General features: G+C 41.5%; 1 protein-coding gene across 1 annotated transcript in view; it reads right to left on the minus strand.

Moving 5' to 3' along the window:
• Positions 1-828: 828 nt before the first annotated feature.
• Positions 829-16406, minus strand: part of THEM4 (thioesterase superfamily member 4) — a 54549-nt gene continuing 38971 nt past the window's right edge. Inside the window, exons 5-6 of the mRNA XM_063626372.1 lie at positions 11504-11628; positions 829-9110 (exon numbers count right to left, since the gene is read on the minus strand). Coding sequence (XP_063482442.1) covers positions 9070-9110; positions 11504-11628 — 166 coding nt within the window. The 3' untranslated portion in view covers positions 829-9069. The remainder of the gene's footprint in view (positions 9111-11503; positions 11629-16406) is intronic.

The raw sequence follows: 16406 nt of genomic DNA on the forward strand, positions 1-16406 counted from the left end.
CGATCTGTCGCCCGGGCTGGAGCGCAGTGGCACGATCTCAGCTCACTGCAAGCTCCGCCTCCCGGGTTCTATCCATTCTCCCGCCTCAGCCTCCTGAGTAGCTGGGACTACAGGCGCCTGCCACCACGCCCGGCTAATTTTTTGTATTTTTAGTAGAGACGGGGTTTCACCATGTTAGCCAGGATGGTCTTGATCTCCTGACCTTGTGATCTGCCTGCCTCGGCCTCCCAAAGTGCTGGGATTACAGGCGTGAGCCACTGCCCCCAGCTTATTTTTGCTTTCAATAGAAAAATCTTACAGTAGTATTTAAAGTGAGATCAGTGAAACTGAGCATGTCAGTCACTGTTTTATCTTTGTAACGTGGCTGGCAAAGGGCTCCTGGTAGTACAAGTGTCAGCTCTGCCATCTTCTTATTGTTTGCTTGTACTTGCATTTTTTTTTTTTTTTTTTTTTTGAGATAGGTCTCACTCTGTCCCCCAGGCTGGGGTGCAGTGGCGTGATCTCGGCTTACCGTAACCTCCATCTCCTGGGTTCAAGTGATTCTCCTGCCTCAGCCTCCCGAGTAGCTGAGACCACAGGCACCCGTCACCATGCCCGGCTAATTTTTGTAGTTTTAGTAGAAACAGGGTTTCACCATGTTGGCCAGGCTGGTCTTAAACTCCTGGCCTCAAGTGATCCACCTGCCTTGGTCTCCCAGAGTGCTAGGATTACAGGTGTGAGCCACTGTGCCCGGCCTGTACTTGCAGTTTTAGCATTATCTTTTTTGTTTTTTTAAACAGCTTTGTTTAGATAAAATTCATATAATACACAATTCACACATTTAAAATGTACAATTCAATGGTTTTTGGTATATTACAATAGCCTTCTGACGTTGTGGTAAAATATATGTAACATAAAATTCGCCATTTTAACCACTTTTAAGTGTACAATTCAGTGGCAGGAATTGCATTCACAATATTGTACAACCATCACCACTATCTATTTCCAAAACGTAATCATCCCAACTTTGTACCTATTAAACAATAACTCCCCATTCCTGCCTCTCCCTTGCCCCTGGTAACCTCTAATATATTTTCTGTCTACAATTTTGCTTATTCTAGATATTTCATATAAATTGAATCATACAATATTTGTCCTTTTAAAATCTTATTTCACTTAGCATAATGTGTTCAAGGTTAATCCATGTTGTAGCATGTATCAGAACTTCATTCCTCTTTATGGCTGAATCATATTCTATTGTATGTATATATCACATGATGTTTATCTGCTCATCTGTAGATAGACATTTGGGTTGTTTCTACCTTTTGGCAATTATGAATAATTCTGCAATGAACACTGAAGCACAACGATCTGTTTGAATCCCTTTTTTCAATTCCTTTAAATATGCCTACCACTAGAATTGCTGGATAATTCTGTTTAGCTTTTGGAGGAACTGCCAGAATGGTTGCATCATTTTGCATTCCAACCAACAATGTATGACGGTTCCAATTTCTGATTATTATTATTATTATTATTATTTTTGAGACAGGGTCTTGCTCTGTTGCCCAGGTTGGAGTGCAGTGGCATGTTCATAGCTGACTGCAACCATGAACTCCTGGGCTCAAGCAATCCTTCCACTTCAGCGTCCCAAGTAGCTGGAACTACAGGCGCATGTCACCATGCCTGGCTAATTTTCAAAATTTTTCTTTTGTAGAAATGGGGTCTGCCATGTTGACCGGGCTGGACTTGAACTCCTGGTTTCAAGGGATCCTTCCGTCTTGGCCTCCCAAAGCGTTAAGATTACAGGCATGAGTCACCATCCTCAGCCGAATCATTTAAAAATGTACAACTCATTGGCATTTAGTACATTCACAATGTTGTGCAACTACCACCTTTCTCTAGTTTTAAAAGTTTATCACCCTAGAAAAACAGTATTGTAAGTAATCACTTAAATCACTTCCTGTTCTCTCCTCCATGCCCACCACACTCATTCCCCTAGCAAGCACTGTATTAGTCCATTCTCACACTGCTATGAACTGCCTGAGACTGGGTAAATTTCTAAAGGAAAGAGGTTTAATTGACTCACAGTCCTGCATGGCTGGGGAGGACACAGGAAACTTACAATCATGGCAAAAAGGGAAGAAAACACATCCTTCCTGACAGCAGGAGAGAGAAGTGCTGAGCGAAGCGGGGAAAAGCCCTTTATAAAACCATCAGATCTCATGAGAATGCACTCACTACCACGAGAACAGCATGGGGGAACCGTCCCCGTGATCTAATCACCTCCCACAAGGTCCTGCCCCCAACACATGGGGATTACAATTTGGATTACAATTCAAGACGAGATTTTGGGTGGGGACACAGCCAAACCATATCAATCACTAACCCATTTCTGTATCTATGGAGTTGCCTATTCTAAATATAGTATTGTTTTCTTTCACTTCATGTGATGCTTTTGAGGTTTATCCAAGCTGCAGCATGTTTCAGTATTTCATTCCTTTGTATGGCTGAATAATAATCTATTATGTGTGTGTGTGTGTGTGTGTACCACAATTTGTTTATCCATTCATTCATTAATGGCCATTTGGGTTGTTTCCACATTTTGGCTATTACAAATAATGCTATTATAAACACTAGTGTACAAGCTTCTGTGTGGATGTATGTTTTCATTTCTCTTGTATTTATACCTAGCAGTGGAATTGCCGGGTCATATGGTAATTGTATGTCTTTTTGGGGAACTGCCAAATTTTCCGTAGCAGCTGCACTATTTTATATTCACCCAGCAATGTATGAAGTTTCTATTTTTTTTTACATCCTCCTTGACACTGTTTTTAAAAATGAAAAATTATAGACCAGCCTGGCCAACATGGTGAAACCCCATCTCTACTAAAAATACACAAAAAAATTAGCCAGGTGTGGTGGTGGGTGCCTGTAATCTCAGTTACTCGGGAGGCTGAGGCAGGAGAATCACTTGAACCTGGGAGGCGGAGGTTGCAGTGAGCCCAGGTCCCGCCATTGCATTCCAACCTAGGCAACAAGAGTGAAACTCCATCTCAAAAAAAAAAAATAATAATAAAATAAAAAAATCATAGGCATTTTAGTAGGTGTGGTCATTGTGGTTTTGATTTGCATTTTTCTAATGATTAGTGATGTTGAGGCTCTTTTCATATACTTGTTAGCCATTTCCATTTCCATATCTTTGGAGAAATGTCCATTCAAGTTCTTTGCCCATTTTTAAACCGGGTTCTTTGTTGTTGAGTTGTAAGAATTCCTTATATATTCTGAATGCTAACACCTTTTTGGATATATAATTTGCAAATTTTTTCCCATTCTGTAGGGATTTTTTTCACTTTACTGACAATATTCTTTAATGCACAAAAGATGAAGTTTTTTTTTTTTTTTTTGAGATGGAGTCTTGCTCTGTCGCCCAGGCTGGAGTGCAGTGGCGCAGTCTCGGCTCACTGCAAGCTCCGCCTCCTGGGTTCATGCCATTCTCCTGCCTCAGCCTCCTGAGGTGGCCGGGACTACAGGAGCCCGCCACCACGCCTGGCTAATTCTTTGTATTTTTAGTAGAGATGGGGTTTCACCATGTCAGCCAGGATGGTCTCAATCTCCTGACCTTGTGATCCGCCCGCCTCGGCCTCCCAAAGTGCTGGGATTACAGGCTTGAGCCACCGCACCCAGCCAATGAAGTTTTGTACCCTGCAATTTTGCTGAATTTATTTATTAGTGCTAGTTTTGTTTTTTTTGGTGAATTCTTTGGGATTTTCTATATGTAGACATGTCATCTGCAAATAGAGATAATTTTACATCTTCCTTTCTAATTTGCAAGCTGTTTTTGTTTTTCTTGCTTAACTCCTCTGGGTAAGACTTCCAGTACTATATTGAATAGCAGTAGTGAAGGTGGAAATCCTTACCTTGTTCCTAATGTTAGGGGAAAGCTTTCTGTCTTTTATCACTGAGTGTGATACCAGCTGTGCATTTTTCTAGATTATGTTCAGGTAGTCTTTTTCTATTCCTAGTTTTCTCAGTGCTTTTTGTCATGAAAGGGTGTTGGATTTTGTCAAATGCCATTCCTTGCACCAATTGAGATGATCATGTGGTTTTACTCTCTTGAAGTATTAATGTGGTATATTACATTAATTTATTTTCTTATGTTGAACCACCTCTGCATTTCTGGGATAAATCTCACTTGGTCATAGCATATAATCTTTTTAATGTGCTATTGGATTTGCCTGTTATCTTGTTGAGTATTTTTGCATCTATACTCGTAAGGGATATTGATCTGTAGTTTTGACTTTTTTTTCCTCTTATGGTATCTTTGTCTGCAGCCCACTTAATTTTAAATCTATAATTTAAGAGAAGGAATAAACCAATTCTGTAATTCTAAACTGGTCAGAGTAGTGCCAGACCAAGAATACTATCAAGTGAAATTTCAAACTTTTCTGAGACATCAAATTCACGACTTATTTTTAGTGACTTAAATTTGAAAGATTGCCTCATTGTCTCCATCACGGAGGATGTTGTATACTTGGTCCTGAAAAATATGTTTGACTAGGGTTCCATGATGGTCATCCATTAGGTAAGACAATAATTTGGCTTAGTAAGTCCCCAGAAGAGGTTAAGGGTCCCGAGAAGGTAATGGGGTAGGGAACATAGGAACGTGTAGGATATGAGCTTCCTTAATACAGAAGAAAAGGTTTTTCTTAACTTATATATTTCATTCCATCTTCCCATTAGAGAAAAACTTAATCTCATTTTGCTTTTTTAAAAAATTCTTCCAACAATATATTTCTGCACATGACTCTCATTTTACTGTTCCTTAGACATTTAGAAACCTGGGAGTAAGAGCAAAAACTCAAGTCCTAATTATGTTTACACCAATAGTTTAAAGATATTTTAGCACTAACCAGCATCAATTCCTAATATTCATTCAAAATGTTAGCACTTGGTATAAAGAAGGAAACAGGTTGAGCAAGGTGGCTCATGCCTGTAGTCCCAGTACTTTGGCAGGCTGAGGTGGGAAGATCACTTGAGCCCAGGAGTTTGAGACCAGACTGGGCAACATGGCAAAACCCCGTCTCTGCAAACAACACAAAAATTAGCTGGGTTTGGTGGCGCATGCCTGTAGTCCCAGCTACTTGGGCAGCTGAGGCAGGAGAATCGCTTGAACCTGGGAGGTGGAGGTTGCATTGAGCTGAGATCGTGTCTCTGCATTCCAGCCCAGGCGACAGAGCCAGACCCTGTCTTGAAAAAAAAAAAGAAAGGAAAAAGAAGGAAACAGGAAATGAGCAATAGTTCCATTAGGTCACACAGCAAGCCAGTGATGGAGTGGAGCTGGCAATTCCGATGGCATCTCCCTCCTTCTTTCTGCCTCTTCTGGCACCTTTTGCTATCTTACATACTTGTCAAAATACAACCTGTGGAAAGCGAGTGCCAGGGCATGGTGAAGGCTAGGAATAGTCTGCTGCAAAGCAGGGAAGCCATTTTTCCCTCACTGGCTATGGGGAACCCTATGTTAACAGTGACTGAGCTTTTTCCTTAGTTGATCTTGTGCAGCATCTAACCTGGATGTGAGCAAACCAGTGTAAGAAATGAAACTGTAAAGGGAAAAAAGTGGATACGAAGGGAGGCAGGCATACTTAACATGAAGAAAACCTGGTCATTTGGCACTCTTTCAGTTAGGTTCTTTCACTTGGCTGGAGGTCTGGTGTGCCATAGCAGTTCTGCAAGCCTGCCAGAGAAATCTAACGATGAGAGTACAGTACCTTCACTGTCTAAACTTCCTCCCAACTAGTTAAGTGAAACTAGCTAAATGAGCAGTGCTGGCTTATTCCTTCGGAATCATATTTTTTAACATGTGAAATATAATTATCGTAAGAGTCCACTCTGTTAAGTTTCAGGATTTGTTGGAAGACTGGGAATAGAGGGTGGCCGTTGCCAGACCTGTAACTTGTAGAGCTGTGAGCCCAGCCATCTTCTGGGGCACTTTCCCAGGCACTCTCAGAGTTTCCGGGAGAAGGAATTGCCAGCTTCACCTCTGCAGTGCCCCCATGTCTGCTGGGCCCTTCTTGCAGCTTGAGAACTGGTGTTGGGCACTAGAGACAGAGCTTCCAGGACCTGGGTCTTCTTCTGGCTTGGCCATCCCAGGTTAGTCAGCTCTGGCAATGGAGGGCTCCAGCTGATCTTTTGGCTGTGGAAGGATGACTGGGTATGGTACCACAAGGCTGTCCCTAAGTTATTAGGTTGAACCATAGGAAATTGTCAATATTTGACCATTCCAGCCGGGCACGGTGGCTCACGCTTGTAATCTCAGCACTTTGGGAGGCCGAGGCTGGCAGATCACGAGGTCAGGAGGTCGAGACCACGGCGAAACCCCGTCTCTACTAAAAATACAAAAAAAAAAAAAAAAAATTAGCCGGGCATGGTGGCGGGTGCCTGTAGTCCCAGCTACTCGGAGAGGCTGAGGTGGGAGAATGGCGTGAACCCGGGAGGCGGAGCTTGCAGTGAGCCGAGACTGTACCACTGCACTCCAGCCTGGGCGACAGAGCGAGACTCCGTCTCAAAAAAAAGAAAAAAAAAATATTTGACCATTCTGATCTTCAAAATAGTGATTTCATACGGTTCAGCTTAAATTTTTAATAAGGGGAAAGAAAGGAAAGAAATGGAAGCCCAAATAATCTATTGCCTGCATTAGGAAGCAGAATATATTTTCCAGAACATTAGTCTCTGTAGGGAAAAGAGAGATCAGACTGTTACTGTGTCTATGTAGAAAAGGAAGACATAAGAAACTCCATTTTGATCTGCACTAAGAAAATTGCTTTGTCTTGAGACGCTGTTAATCTGTAACTTTAGCCCCAACCTTGTGCTTACAGAAACATGTGCTGTATGAAATCAAGGTTTAAGGGATCTAGGACTGTGCAGATGTGCCTCGTTGACAGTATGTTTACAGGCAGTATGCTTGGTAAAAATCATCGCCATTCTCAATTAACCAGGGGCACAATGCACTGCGGAAAGCCGCAGGGACCTCTGCCCAAGAAAGCCTGGGTATTGTCCAAGGTTCCCCCCACTGAGACAGCCTGATATATGGCCTCGAGGGAAGGGAAAGACCTGACCGTCCCCCAGCCCGACACCCGTAAAGGGTCTGTGATGAGGGGGATTAGTAAAAGAGGAAGGCCTCTTGTGGTTGATAAGAGGAAGGCCTCTGTCTCCTGCATGCCCCTGGGAACGGAATGTCTCGGTGTAAAACCCGATCCTATGTTCATTCCATTCTGAGATAGGAGAAAACCACCCTGTGGCTGCAGGCGAGATACGCTGGTGGCAATGCTGCTGTTACTCTTTGCTACACTGAGATGTTTGGCTGGAGAGAAGCATAAATCTGGCCTACGTACACATCTGGGCACAGTACCTTCCCTTGAACTTATTTGTAACACGGATTCCTTTGCTCACGTATTTTCCTGCTGACCTTCTCCCCACTATCACTCTGTTCTCCTGCTGCATTCCCCTTGCCGAGATAGTGAAAATAGTAATCAATAAATACTGAGGGAGCTGAGACTGGGGCCGGTGCGGGTCCTCCGTATGCTGAGCGCCGGTCCCCTGGGCCCAGGGTTCTTTCTTTATACTTTGTCTCTGTGCCTTATTTCTTTTCTCAGTCTCTCATCCCACCTGATGAGAAATACCCACAGGTGTGGAGGGGCTGGCCCCCTTCAAGTCTCTCCATTCATTTTTTAGTCTTGTCGAGGCTCTTTTACAGGTTGAATTGTGTCCTCCCAAAAAAGGTGTGTTGTGGTCCTAATCTCCAATACCTCATAACATCACTTTACTTGGAAATACATTTTTTACAGAGAGGTAATCAAGTTAAAATGAGGTCATTCAGGTGGGCCCATTATGACTGGTTTCCTTATAAAAAGGGGAGATTTGGACACATAGATAGATCTGCACAAAGGGAAGACACTGTGGAGACACACAGAGGGAATGCCATGTGAAGATGGAGGACTGGAATGATGCATCTAGAAGCCAAGGAACACCTGAGGCTCCCAGAAGCCAGGAGGGAGGCACGGACAGCTCCTTCCCTAGCACCTTCAGGAGAATGGCCTTGGTCAACACCTTGATTTTGAACTTCTGGCCTCCAGAACTGACAGACAATGAGTTTTTGTTGGTTTAAACAACCCAGTTTGTACTACTTTGCTACAGCAGCCCTAGGAAATGAACACAGGCTCCTTCCAGTGATGAAAACCTATGCTGTTGGTAAGAAACAACAGTACAGCCTGGGTTAAAAATGGCACAGTGGTTTACTCTCTAGAATCTCAGACAACAGATTTGAGGTATTCATTCCTATAGGATCTGGCTGTGCTTCCTACACTGACCAAAAAAGATTCATGTGTTCAGATACAACAAAGCTAGCTTTCTAACTTACTTACAATGTATATGCTTATGAACATGCCTGTGTGTTCCTCGCCATGTATTTATTCTTCATGCCTGGTTTTCTAGCATTTTCAAGTTTGCAGTAAAAGTTTCAATACATGTTTATTTCTCTAGTCCGCAGTGGAGCAGTTACCTAAGGAGACAGAGTTTTTTTTTGTTGTTTGTTTGTTTTGAGATGGGTTCTTGTTCTGTTGCCCAGGCTGGAGTGATGTGGCATGATCCTGGCTCACTGCAACTTCCACCTCCTGGGTTCAAGCAATTCTCCTGCCTCAGCCTCCTGAGTAGCTGGGACTACAGGTGCACGCCACCATGCCTGGCTAATTTTTTGTATTTTAGTAGAGACGGGGTTTCATCATGTTGCCCAGACTGATCTTGAACTCCTGACCTCAGGCAATCCGCCTGCCTCGGCCTCCTAAAGTGCTGGGATTACAGGTGTGAGCCACAGCGCCTGGCCTGAGAGTTGTCAATATGCTCGCAGGAAGTGTTTCTGTGTTAAAAAGTTGAGAAGATGGAAACTGAATCCTCCTTGTATTCAGAAGGCTGTTTCGGAAGGTCACTGTTGGCAGGCTTCTCCTACAGGGATTCAGCAGTGAGGGAGCAGAGTATTTGGGGGACAACTGCTTCTTCTGGAGGGGAGAGAATGAGATGGAGCTCACCAGCAGCTCTTTATGTCAGACTTTTAGCAGGATTCAGCTTTATAAATAAGCCTAAACAAACAAAATAACAGCAGATGATTATATGTCAACTGACTTCAATCTGATGGACTACTCTAAATAGAAAGACATATACAAAAGAAGGATTTGATTCACATTTGTACCTTCAGTCTATCTGTCCACTCTCATTTTTCAGCCAAATTAAGAATCAACTTTTGACTTATCACAATACTGTATTACCTCTCCCTGGGTAACCAGGTCCTCACCACTTGGCCATTTCATGGTTCCTTACTACTTCCATTAGAGATAGCCAGGGAAATGAAAAGAACTAAAATTACAAGTGAGCCATCTGGCACCTTTATGATATTGAAAGGTTTAGTGAGACAGGAAGTACAAACCACAGCCTGGAATGCAGTTCTTAAATTGACTGTGGATTTAAGTTATTATTTTCCACCTGCTCCTTATATCCATCATTCCTGCAAATGCTTCGTACTTAAGAGGAAAAATAAATTTCTTAAACAAGATACAAAAAACATTAGCCATAAAGGGAAAAATGTAATAAATGCAACTAAATTGACATTAAAAATTTCTGTTCATAAAGAAGATACCTTAAAGCAAATAAAGGACAACTTACACACTGTAAGGAGGTATGTGCAACTTATATATCCAATAAAAAAATTGTTCTAATAGAAAATATGTAAAGAATGTCTATAAATCAGTAAGAAAATGAGAACAAATGGAAAAAAAGCTGAACAAACAAAAATTTCACAGAATGGGAAAAAATATGGTCAATAAACATATGAAGAAACACTCAACCACACAGGTAATCAGAGAAATGCAAATCAAGATCACACCGAGAAGTCATTTTATAATCATTTGACTGGCAAAAATCATGAAGTCTGACTTCACTAATTGCTAGAGAAGATGGGAATCTAAAGAATCTCATGTATTGCTGGTGGGAGTTTAATTTGGTACAGGCTTAGAAAACAATTTTGCATCCCTCTGTAAAGCTGAATACTCACAATACTCTACCACCCAGAAATTCTATTCCTAAGTATATGCCAAGCTCTTGCCCATGCACACCACCAGGAGACATGAACAAGAATGTTTATAGCAGCCCCATTTGCAATAGTCAGAGGCCTGTCATCGGAAGAGAGACATTCATTGTGGGATAGCCACACATGGAGTATTACACAGTGGTACAAACAAGTGAACACAGCCAACAACATGGATGAACCTCAGTACTCCGGGGAAGTAACAGGTCATGTGTGTGACTTTCCTGAGACAGTCTACACACACATAAGTATAGACATATTTTTCTTATTTATGGTATCACAATATTTCACCATTTTGTAATGGCACACACATACAATATAGTTTATAGGTGAGCTGTAGTTCTTTAACCAGTCTCCTATTGATGGATAGCTATGTTTGCTATGTTTTGCCATTTTTCTTGCTATTGCAAATAATGTTGCGTGAGTGACACAATCACTGGAACCCGCTAGAAATCTAACACACTATAATTTTGCAGTTATTATACCTGTTGAGATAAAGTCCTGGAGGTGGGTCAAAGGGCATATCACTTTGTAAAATTTTTTTTTTTTTTTTTTTTTGAGACAAGATCTGGCTCTGTTACCCAGGCTGGAGTGCAGAGGTGTGATCTCAGCTCACTGCAACCTCTGTCTCCTGGGTTCAAGGGATCCTCCCATCTCAGCCTCCCAAGTAGCTGGGACTACAGGCGCACACCACCATGCCCAGCTAATTTTTTGTATTTTTTGTAGAGATGGGGTCTTGCCATGTTGCCAAGGCTGGTCTCGAACTCCTGGGCTCAAGTGATCCTCCCACCTCAGCCTACCAAAGCGCTGGGACTACAGGCATGAGCTTATGCATTGGGCTGTAATTTTGATAGATGCTGGCAACTTGCCCCTTACTAGCAATGTATAAGAATATCTTTAACTGGTTCTTTGCATGACAGGGAATTAAGAATTTTTTGGTGGCCGGGCACGGTGGCTCACGCTTGTAATCCCAGCACTTTGGGAGGCCGAGGCGGGTGGATCATGAGGTCGGGAGATCGAGACCATGGTGAAACCCCGTCTCTACTAAAAATACAAAAAATTAGCCGGGCGTGGTGGCGGGCGCCTGTAGTCCCAGCTACTCAGAGAGGCTGAGGCAGGAGAATGGCGTGAACCCGGGAGGTGGAGCTTGCAGTGAGCCGAGATTGCGCCACTGCACTCCAGCCTGGGCGACAGAGCGAGACTCCATCTCAAAAAAAAAAAAAAAAGAATTTTTTGGCATGTATGGGTTATAATACCAGGGCAAAAAACCAAACCAAACCAAAACACCCCTCTGACCCCCACAAAACCCAAATCAACCAACCAACCAACCAAAACTCCCAACCCAACCCGACCCAACTAAACCCCAAGAAAGAGATAAGACCAGCTTCTTACTTGTCGCCTCTGAGTATAGGGTCTTCTCATCAACACTCTGAACATTACAGGAAACAAAAAATTTCCTTCCTTCAACTTTATCAAGTTGGCTATTTATCATAACAACAGAACAAAGAGGGATAGGTCTGCAGAATAAAAAGAAAAAGGAAAAAAATCAGTTTTTATCTGACTTATATAACATTAAAAGATGATCAAGTACATGACAAGGGGTAGAAATTTACGACACCTGACAACAATGAGCATTGACTGCCTTAGACAATACATTCCTCAAGGACTCTGACACCAACAGCCTCTCAAGCTCCCCTTCTCCCAAGCACCACTGCTGTCAGGTGGCTCCTGGGCTACAGTCCCTGGATGTCTCTCTGGGCTTGTTTCAAAGGGATCATCAGGAATTCCAGCTCTGTGATGGCAGAGACTATCCCATCTGGAGATCCACTGCAAAGTCCTAAGGGAGCTGAAATGCTTTAAAGAAGTGAAAACAGCACCAACAGATGGTCCCAGGCAGCTGCTCTCATTTCTTCTGTCATAATCAACATTTCTCATTCAATTCTGAGTAATGGTCACTAGAAAGACACCTAATAACAACAAATTGCTGGTAACAGCTTAATGCTCTAAGTCAGTACTGTCCAATAGAACTTTCTGTGATGATACAAATGTTCCATATCTGAGTTGTCCAATATGGTAGCCACATGTGCCTAATGAACACTTGAAATGTGGCTAGCATAACTGAGAAGTTGAGTCCTTAAATTTATTTAATTTGAATTAATTTATACTTTAAATAGCTACATGTGACTAGTAGCTATAGACGTTTCTGGGAATCCTAGAGATACATATCACAATGAAAAGGGTATCTCTTTAAAGGTGAAATTTCAGTTGGTTGAAACAGAAGGTAGAGCACGGAAATGTGTTTTGTGCTCCCATGGTACTACCAAGCAGATGACGGAACTACTCCAGGTAGAAAGGAAGTTATCACTGTGATGATCTTTCTGCCCAGTTTTCCTTTCAATGACCTTTTAATACTTCCACTCCCATTAACTTTTCCTTTGCTCTTTTGTTGATCCAATTCAACATTTACTAAGACCCAGGGGACATTAGGTGTTCTCGCCTGCCCAGGAACTCCCTTTTCTACTAATATGACTCTCTTCATTTATCCATCCCCTACCCTCCCTTCATTCTCTTCATATCTCTTTGATACACTCATGTACCCCTTTTGTCAGGGAACCACGTCTCCCTCATTCTTAGCCCATGTAGGTTGACTGGCATTGAATAATGATCCCTCTGCTCCACATACACATAGTGACCAGTTGTGGGGGTGGGCACAGGCTGAAATAGTCAATCCTGGAACTTGTGCTGGAGCCCTTGGGGCTGGGTTCTTTTTCTCTGAGGTGCTAGGCTTACAAGACACAAGCCTGGCTGGCCTGGCTGGTGGCCATTGTGCCACTACACTGGGAAAGGCTACATAAGGATGAAGCAGATCTAGAAGAAAATGTGGCTGAGATTCCTAATGACATCACTGAATATCTGCACTAAGCCACACCTGACTTCTCAACCATACAAGCCAATATGTTTCCTTTTTTGCTTAAGCTAGTGAGAGTTAAGAGTTGCCCTTGTAACATAAAGTCCTAGATTAGTAAAGAGACTACAGAAAATGTTTCAGAAAATACAAAATAATGGAACAACTATAGAGTATAATTTTCTAAATGTAACTAATATTTAGGCACAGATCAGTTTGGTTGGCACAGGAAACTGGCTTTAGCTTGTTTTCCTTCATTTAGCTAGGACACTTAATTAGATTTGTATTAGAGGCAGAAAAGTGATAACAAAGATAAAAGCAGCATTTAAAAAGAAAAAAATTTGTTTTATTATATGTCTATACACACACGCGCACACGCGCGCACACACACACACACACACACACACACACACTGGAAAGGCATAACAAAGCCAAAAGATAACTCTTTGAAAAGACTAATAATCTCTGGCAAGATAGATCAAGACAATGAGAGACAGCATACATAAATACTTTTAAGGCCAAAAAGGATATAGATTTAGCTGAAATTTTTTAAAAACGGAGAATATTGTGAATATTATGAATAACTTTATGTCAATACATTTGAAAATGCAGATGAAATAGAAAAAAATTTCAAAAATTTATTAAAACTAAGAATAAAATGATTAGAAAGCCTAAATAGTTGAATAAATAAGACACTGAGGCACTAAGAGGAAGGAGGAGTCTCACTCTGAAACAAGCCTGGGTCTCTCAATCACTTCATGGGGGTAAAACCCTCACTGACCAGGATAACCACATGGGACTATTAGGTAAACCAAAAAAGCCTATAGGTTTAAAGTAGTGAAATGTAGGAGTTACACTAGCTAATGTTACTCAAATTTACTATAGATTTTTTTAAAAAAGTTCTTTTTTTTTTTTTTTTTTTTTTTTACCTCAAATTCAATGTGGCCAGAACATTGGCTTGTAAGTTTCTGATTCTGTAAAATCTATTAAGACTTAATTTATAAGCCAATACATGATCAATTTTTGCAAATGTGTGCTGGGAAAAAGAAAGTGTGCTGTTCTCTAATTATTGGATGCAGAGTTCTATGTTTGTCTAATAAACCATACTTGTGATCTTGCAGTGTTTAAATTCTCCATTTTCTTTCTTTTCTTTCTTTCTTTCTTTTTTTTTTTTTTTTTGAGATGGAGTCTTGTTCTGTCGCCCAGGCTGGAGTGCAGTGGCGCGATCTTGGTTCACTGCAACCTCCGCCTCCTGGGTTCAAGCGATTCTCCTGCCTCAGCCTCCCAAGTAGCTGGGATTACAGGCGCATGCCACCACGCCTAGCTAATTTTTTGTATTTTTAGTAGAGACGGGGTTTCACTGTGTTAGCCAGGATGGTCTCAATCTCCTGACCTCATGATCCACCCACCTTGGCCTCCCGAGGTGCTGAGATTACAGGCTTGAGCCACCGTGCCTGGCCTAAATCCTCCATTTTCTAATTGTTTTTTATTTTTTTGGAGACAGGGTCTCAGCATGTTGCTCAGGCTGCAGTTCAGTGGCTATTCACAGGAGTTACCATAGCACACTGCAGCCTTGAACCCCCGGACTAAAGCGATCCTCCTGCTTCAGCCTCTCAAATAGCTGGGACTATAGATGTGCACCACCTCACTTGGCTCTGATTTTTTTTTTTTGTCTGCTTGACCTACCAATAATTGAGAACAGGCTGGGTGCTGTGGCTCACGCCTGTAATCCTAGCACTTTGGGAGGCCGAGGTGGGCAGATCACGAGGTCAGGAATTCGAGAGCAGCCTGGCCAGCATGGTGAAATCCTGTCTCTAATAAAAATAGAAAAAAATTAGCCAGGCATGGTGGTGGGTGCCTGTAGTCCCAGCTACTCGGGAGGCTGAGGCAGGAGAATTGCTTGAATCCAGCAGGCGGAGGTTGCCGTAAGCTGAGCTCGCGCCACTGCACTCCAGCCTGGGTGACAGAGCGAGACTTTGTCTCGAAAAAAAAAAATTGAGAACAATGTGTTGGAATCTCCCACTATATAAAGGTGGATTAGTCAACTTCTCCCTATGATTATATCAATTTTATTTATATTGTTTATTAGATGCATATTGATTTAGTTATTATTACCTACTATTGAACTGAATCTTTTATTACTATGAAGTAGCCTTCTCTATCCCCAATATTACTTTTTTGACAGTTCATTATTTTTTCTGATCCCTGCTTTCTTCTGGTTAACTTTTGTGTAGCACATTTTCTCTTCCTTTTAAACTTTTGGTGTCATTTCAAAAATGTCTCATACAGTTTTTAGTTTTTTACATTTAAAAATTCAATTTTATAATCTGTCTTTGAACTGATGGTTTGGTCTATTTATAGAGAGTCATTACTGATTTATTTAGACGTATTTCTATCATCTTATTTTGGCTTATTATTTGACTCGCTTTTTCTGACCCTCTTTTTTTTCCTTGCCTTTTTAAAAATTGAGTTTTACTACTTGTTTGATCTTGTATTGTTTCAGATATTAGTTATACACTCATTTTCTCTTATTTTAATCATTTTCTCCACTGAAAAATATGATGTATCTACATTAATTCTGTTCATCTCCTCCCAAACTACATGCTATTGTTATCCAGTATTTTAGCCGTCCTTTTGTTAATCACTATAATTTATTTATTGTAAATTTTTATTTTTATTATTTTTAGAGATGGGTTCTCAGTCTGTCACCCAGGCTGGAGTGCAGTGGCACAATCATAGCTTACTGCAACCTTGAACTCTTGGGCTCTAGCGATCTTCCTGCCTCAACCTCCCAAGTAGCTAGGACCACAGGCATGAGGCACTGCAACACACCAATCCTCAGAATTTAGACATCAATATTACTTATAGACTCTATTTAGATTTTAGTTATCTACATGTTTACCAATTAATTTGCTCATGATTCCTCCTTTCATCCTCCCGCCTGTTGGGATTGCTTTCCTTCTTTCTGAAGTCCACCATTGAGGAGCTCCCTGGGTGTTGTCCTGCTGTTCCATAAATTCTTTCCATTTGTTTGAATGACAGCACCTTCATTTTGTGCTCATTTTTGAACTTTAGCTTTGCTGAGAGCATGATTTTAGATTGACATTTTCTTTCAGCAGACGTTTTATTGTCTTCTGGCTTCTACTGTTGCTATTGAGAGGTTTACTGCCAGTGTAATGGTGCCCTCTTGCTTCTAAAAAGCAAGACTGCTCTGTAATGGCTGCTCTATCTTAGCTCTGCTTTTAAGATCTGTGTCTTAAGTATTCTCTAATTTCTCTATAATGTCTCTAGATATACTTTTAAAACCTAGCTTGATATATATTGCTTTCTATATTGTCAATTCATGATTTTCTTTAGCTCTTGAATATGCTGACCCATTATTTCCTTAAA

The sequence above is a fragment of the Symphalangus syndactylus genome, chromosome 12 (genome assembly GCF_028878055.3).
Source record: "Symphalangus syndactylus isolate Jambi chromosome 12, NHGRI_mSymSyn1-v2.1_pri, whole genome shotgun sequence".
Taxonomy (NCBI): domain Eukaryota; kingdom Metazoa; phylum Chordata; class Mammalia; order Primates; family Hylobatidae; genus Symphalangus; species Symphalangus syndactylus.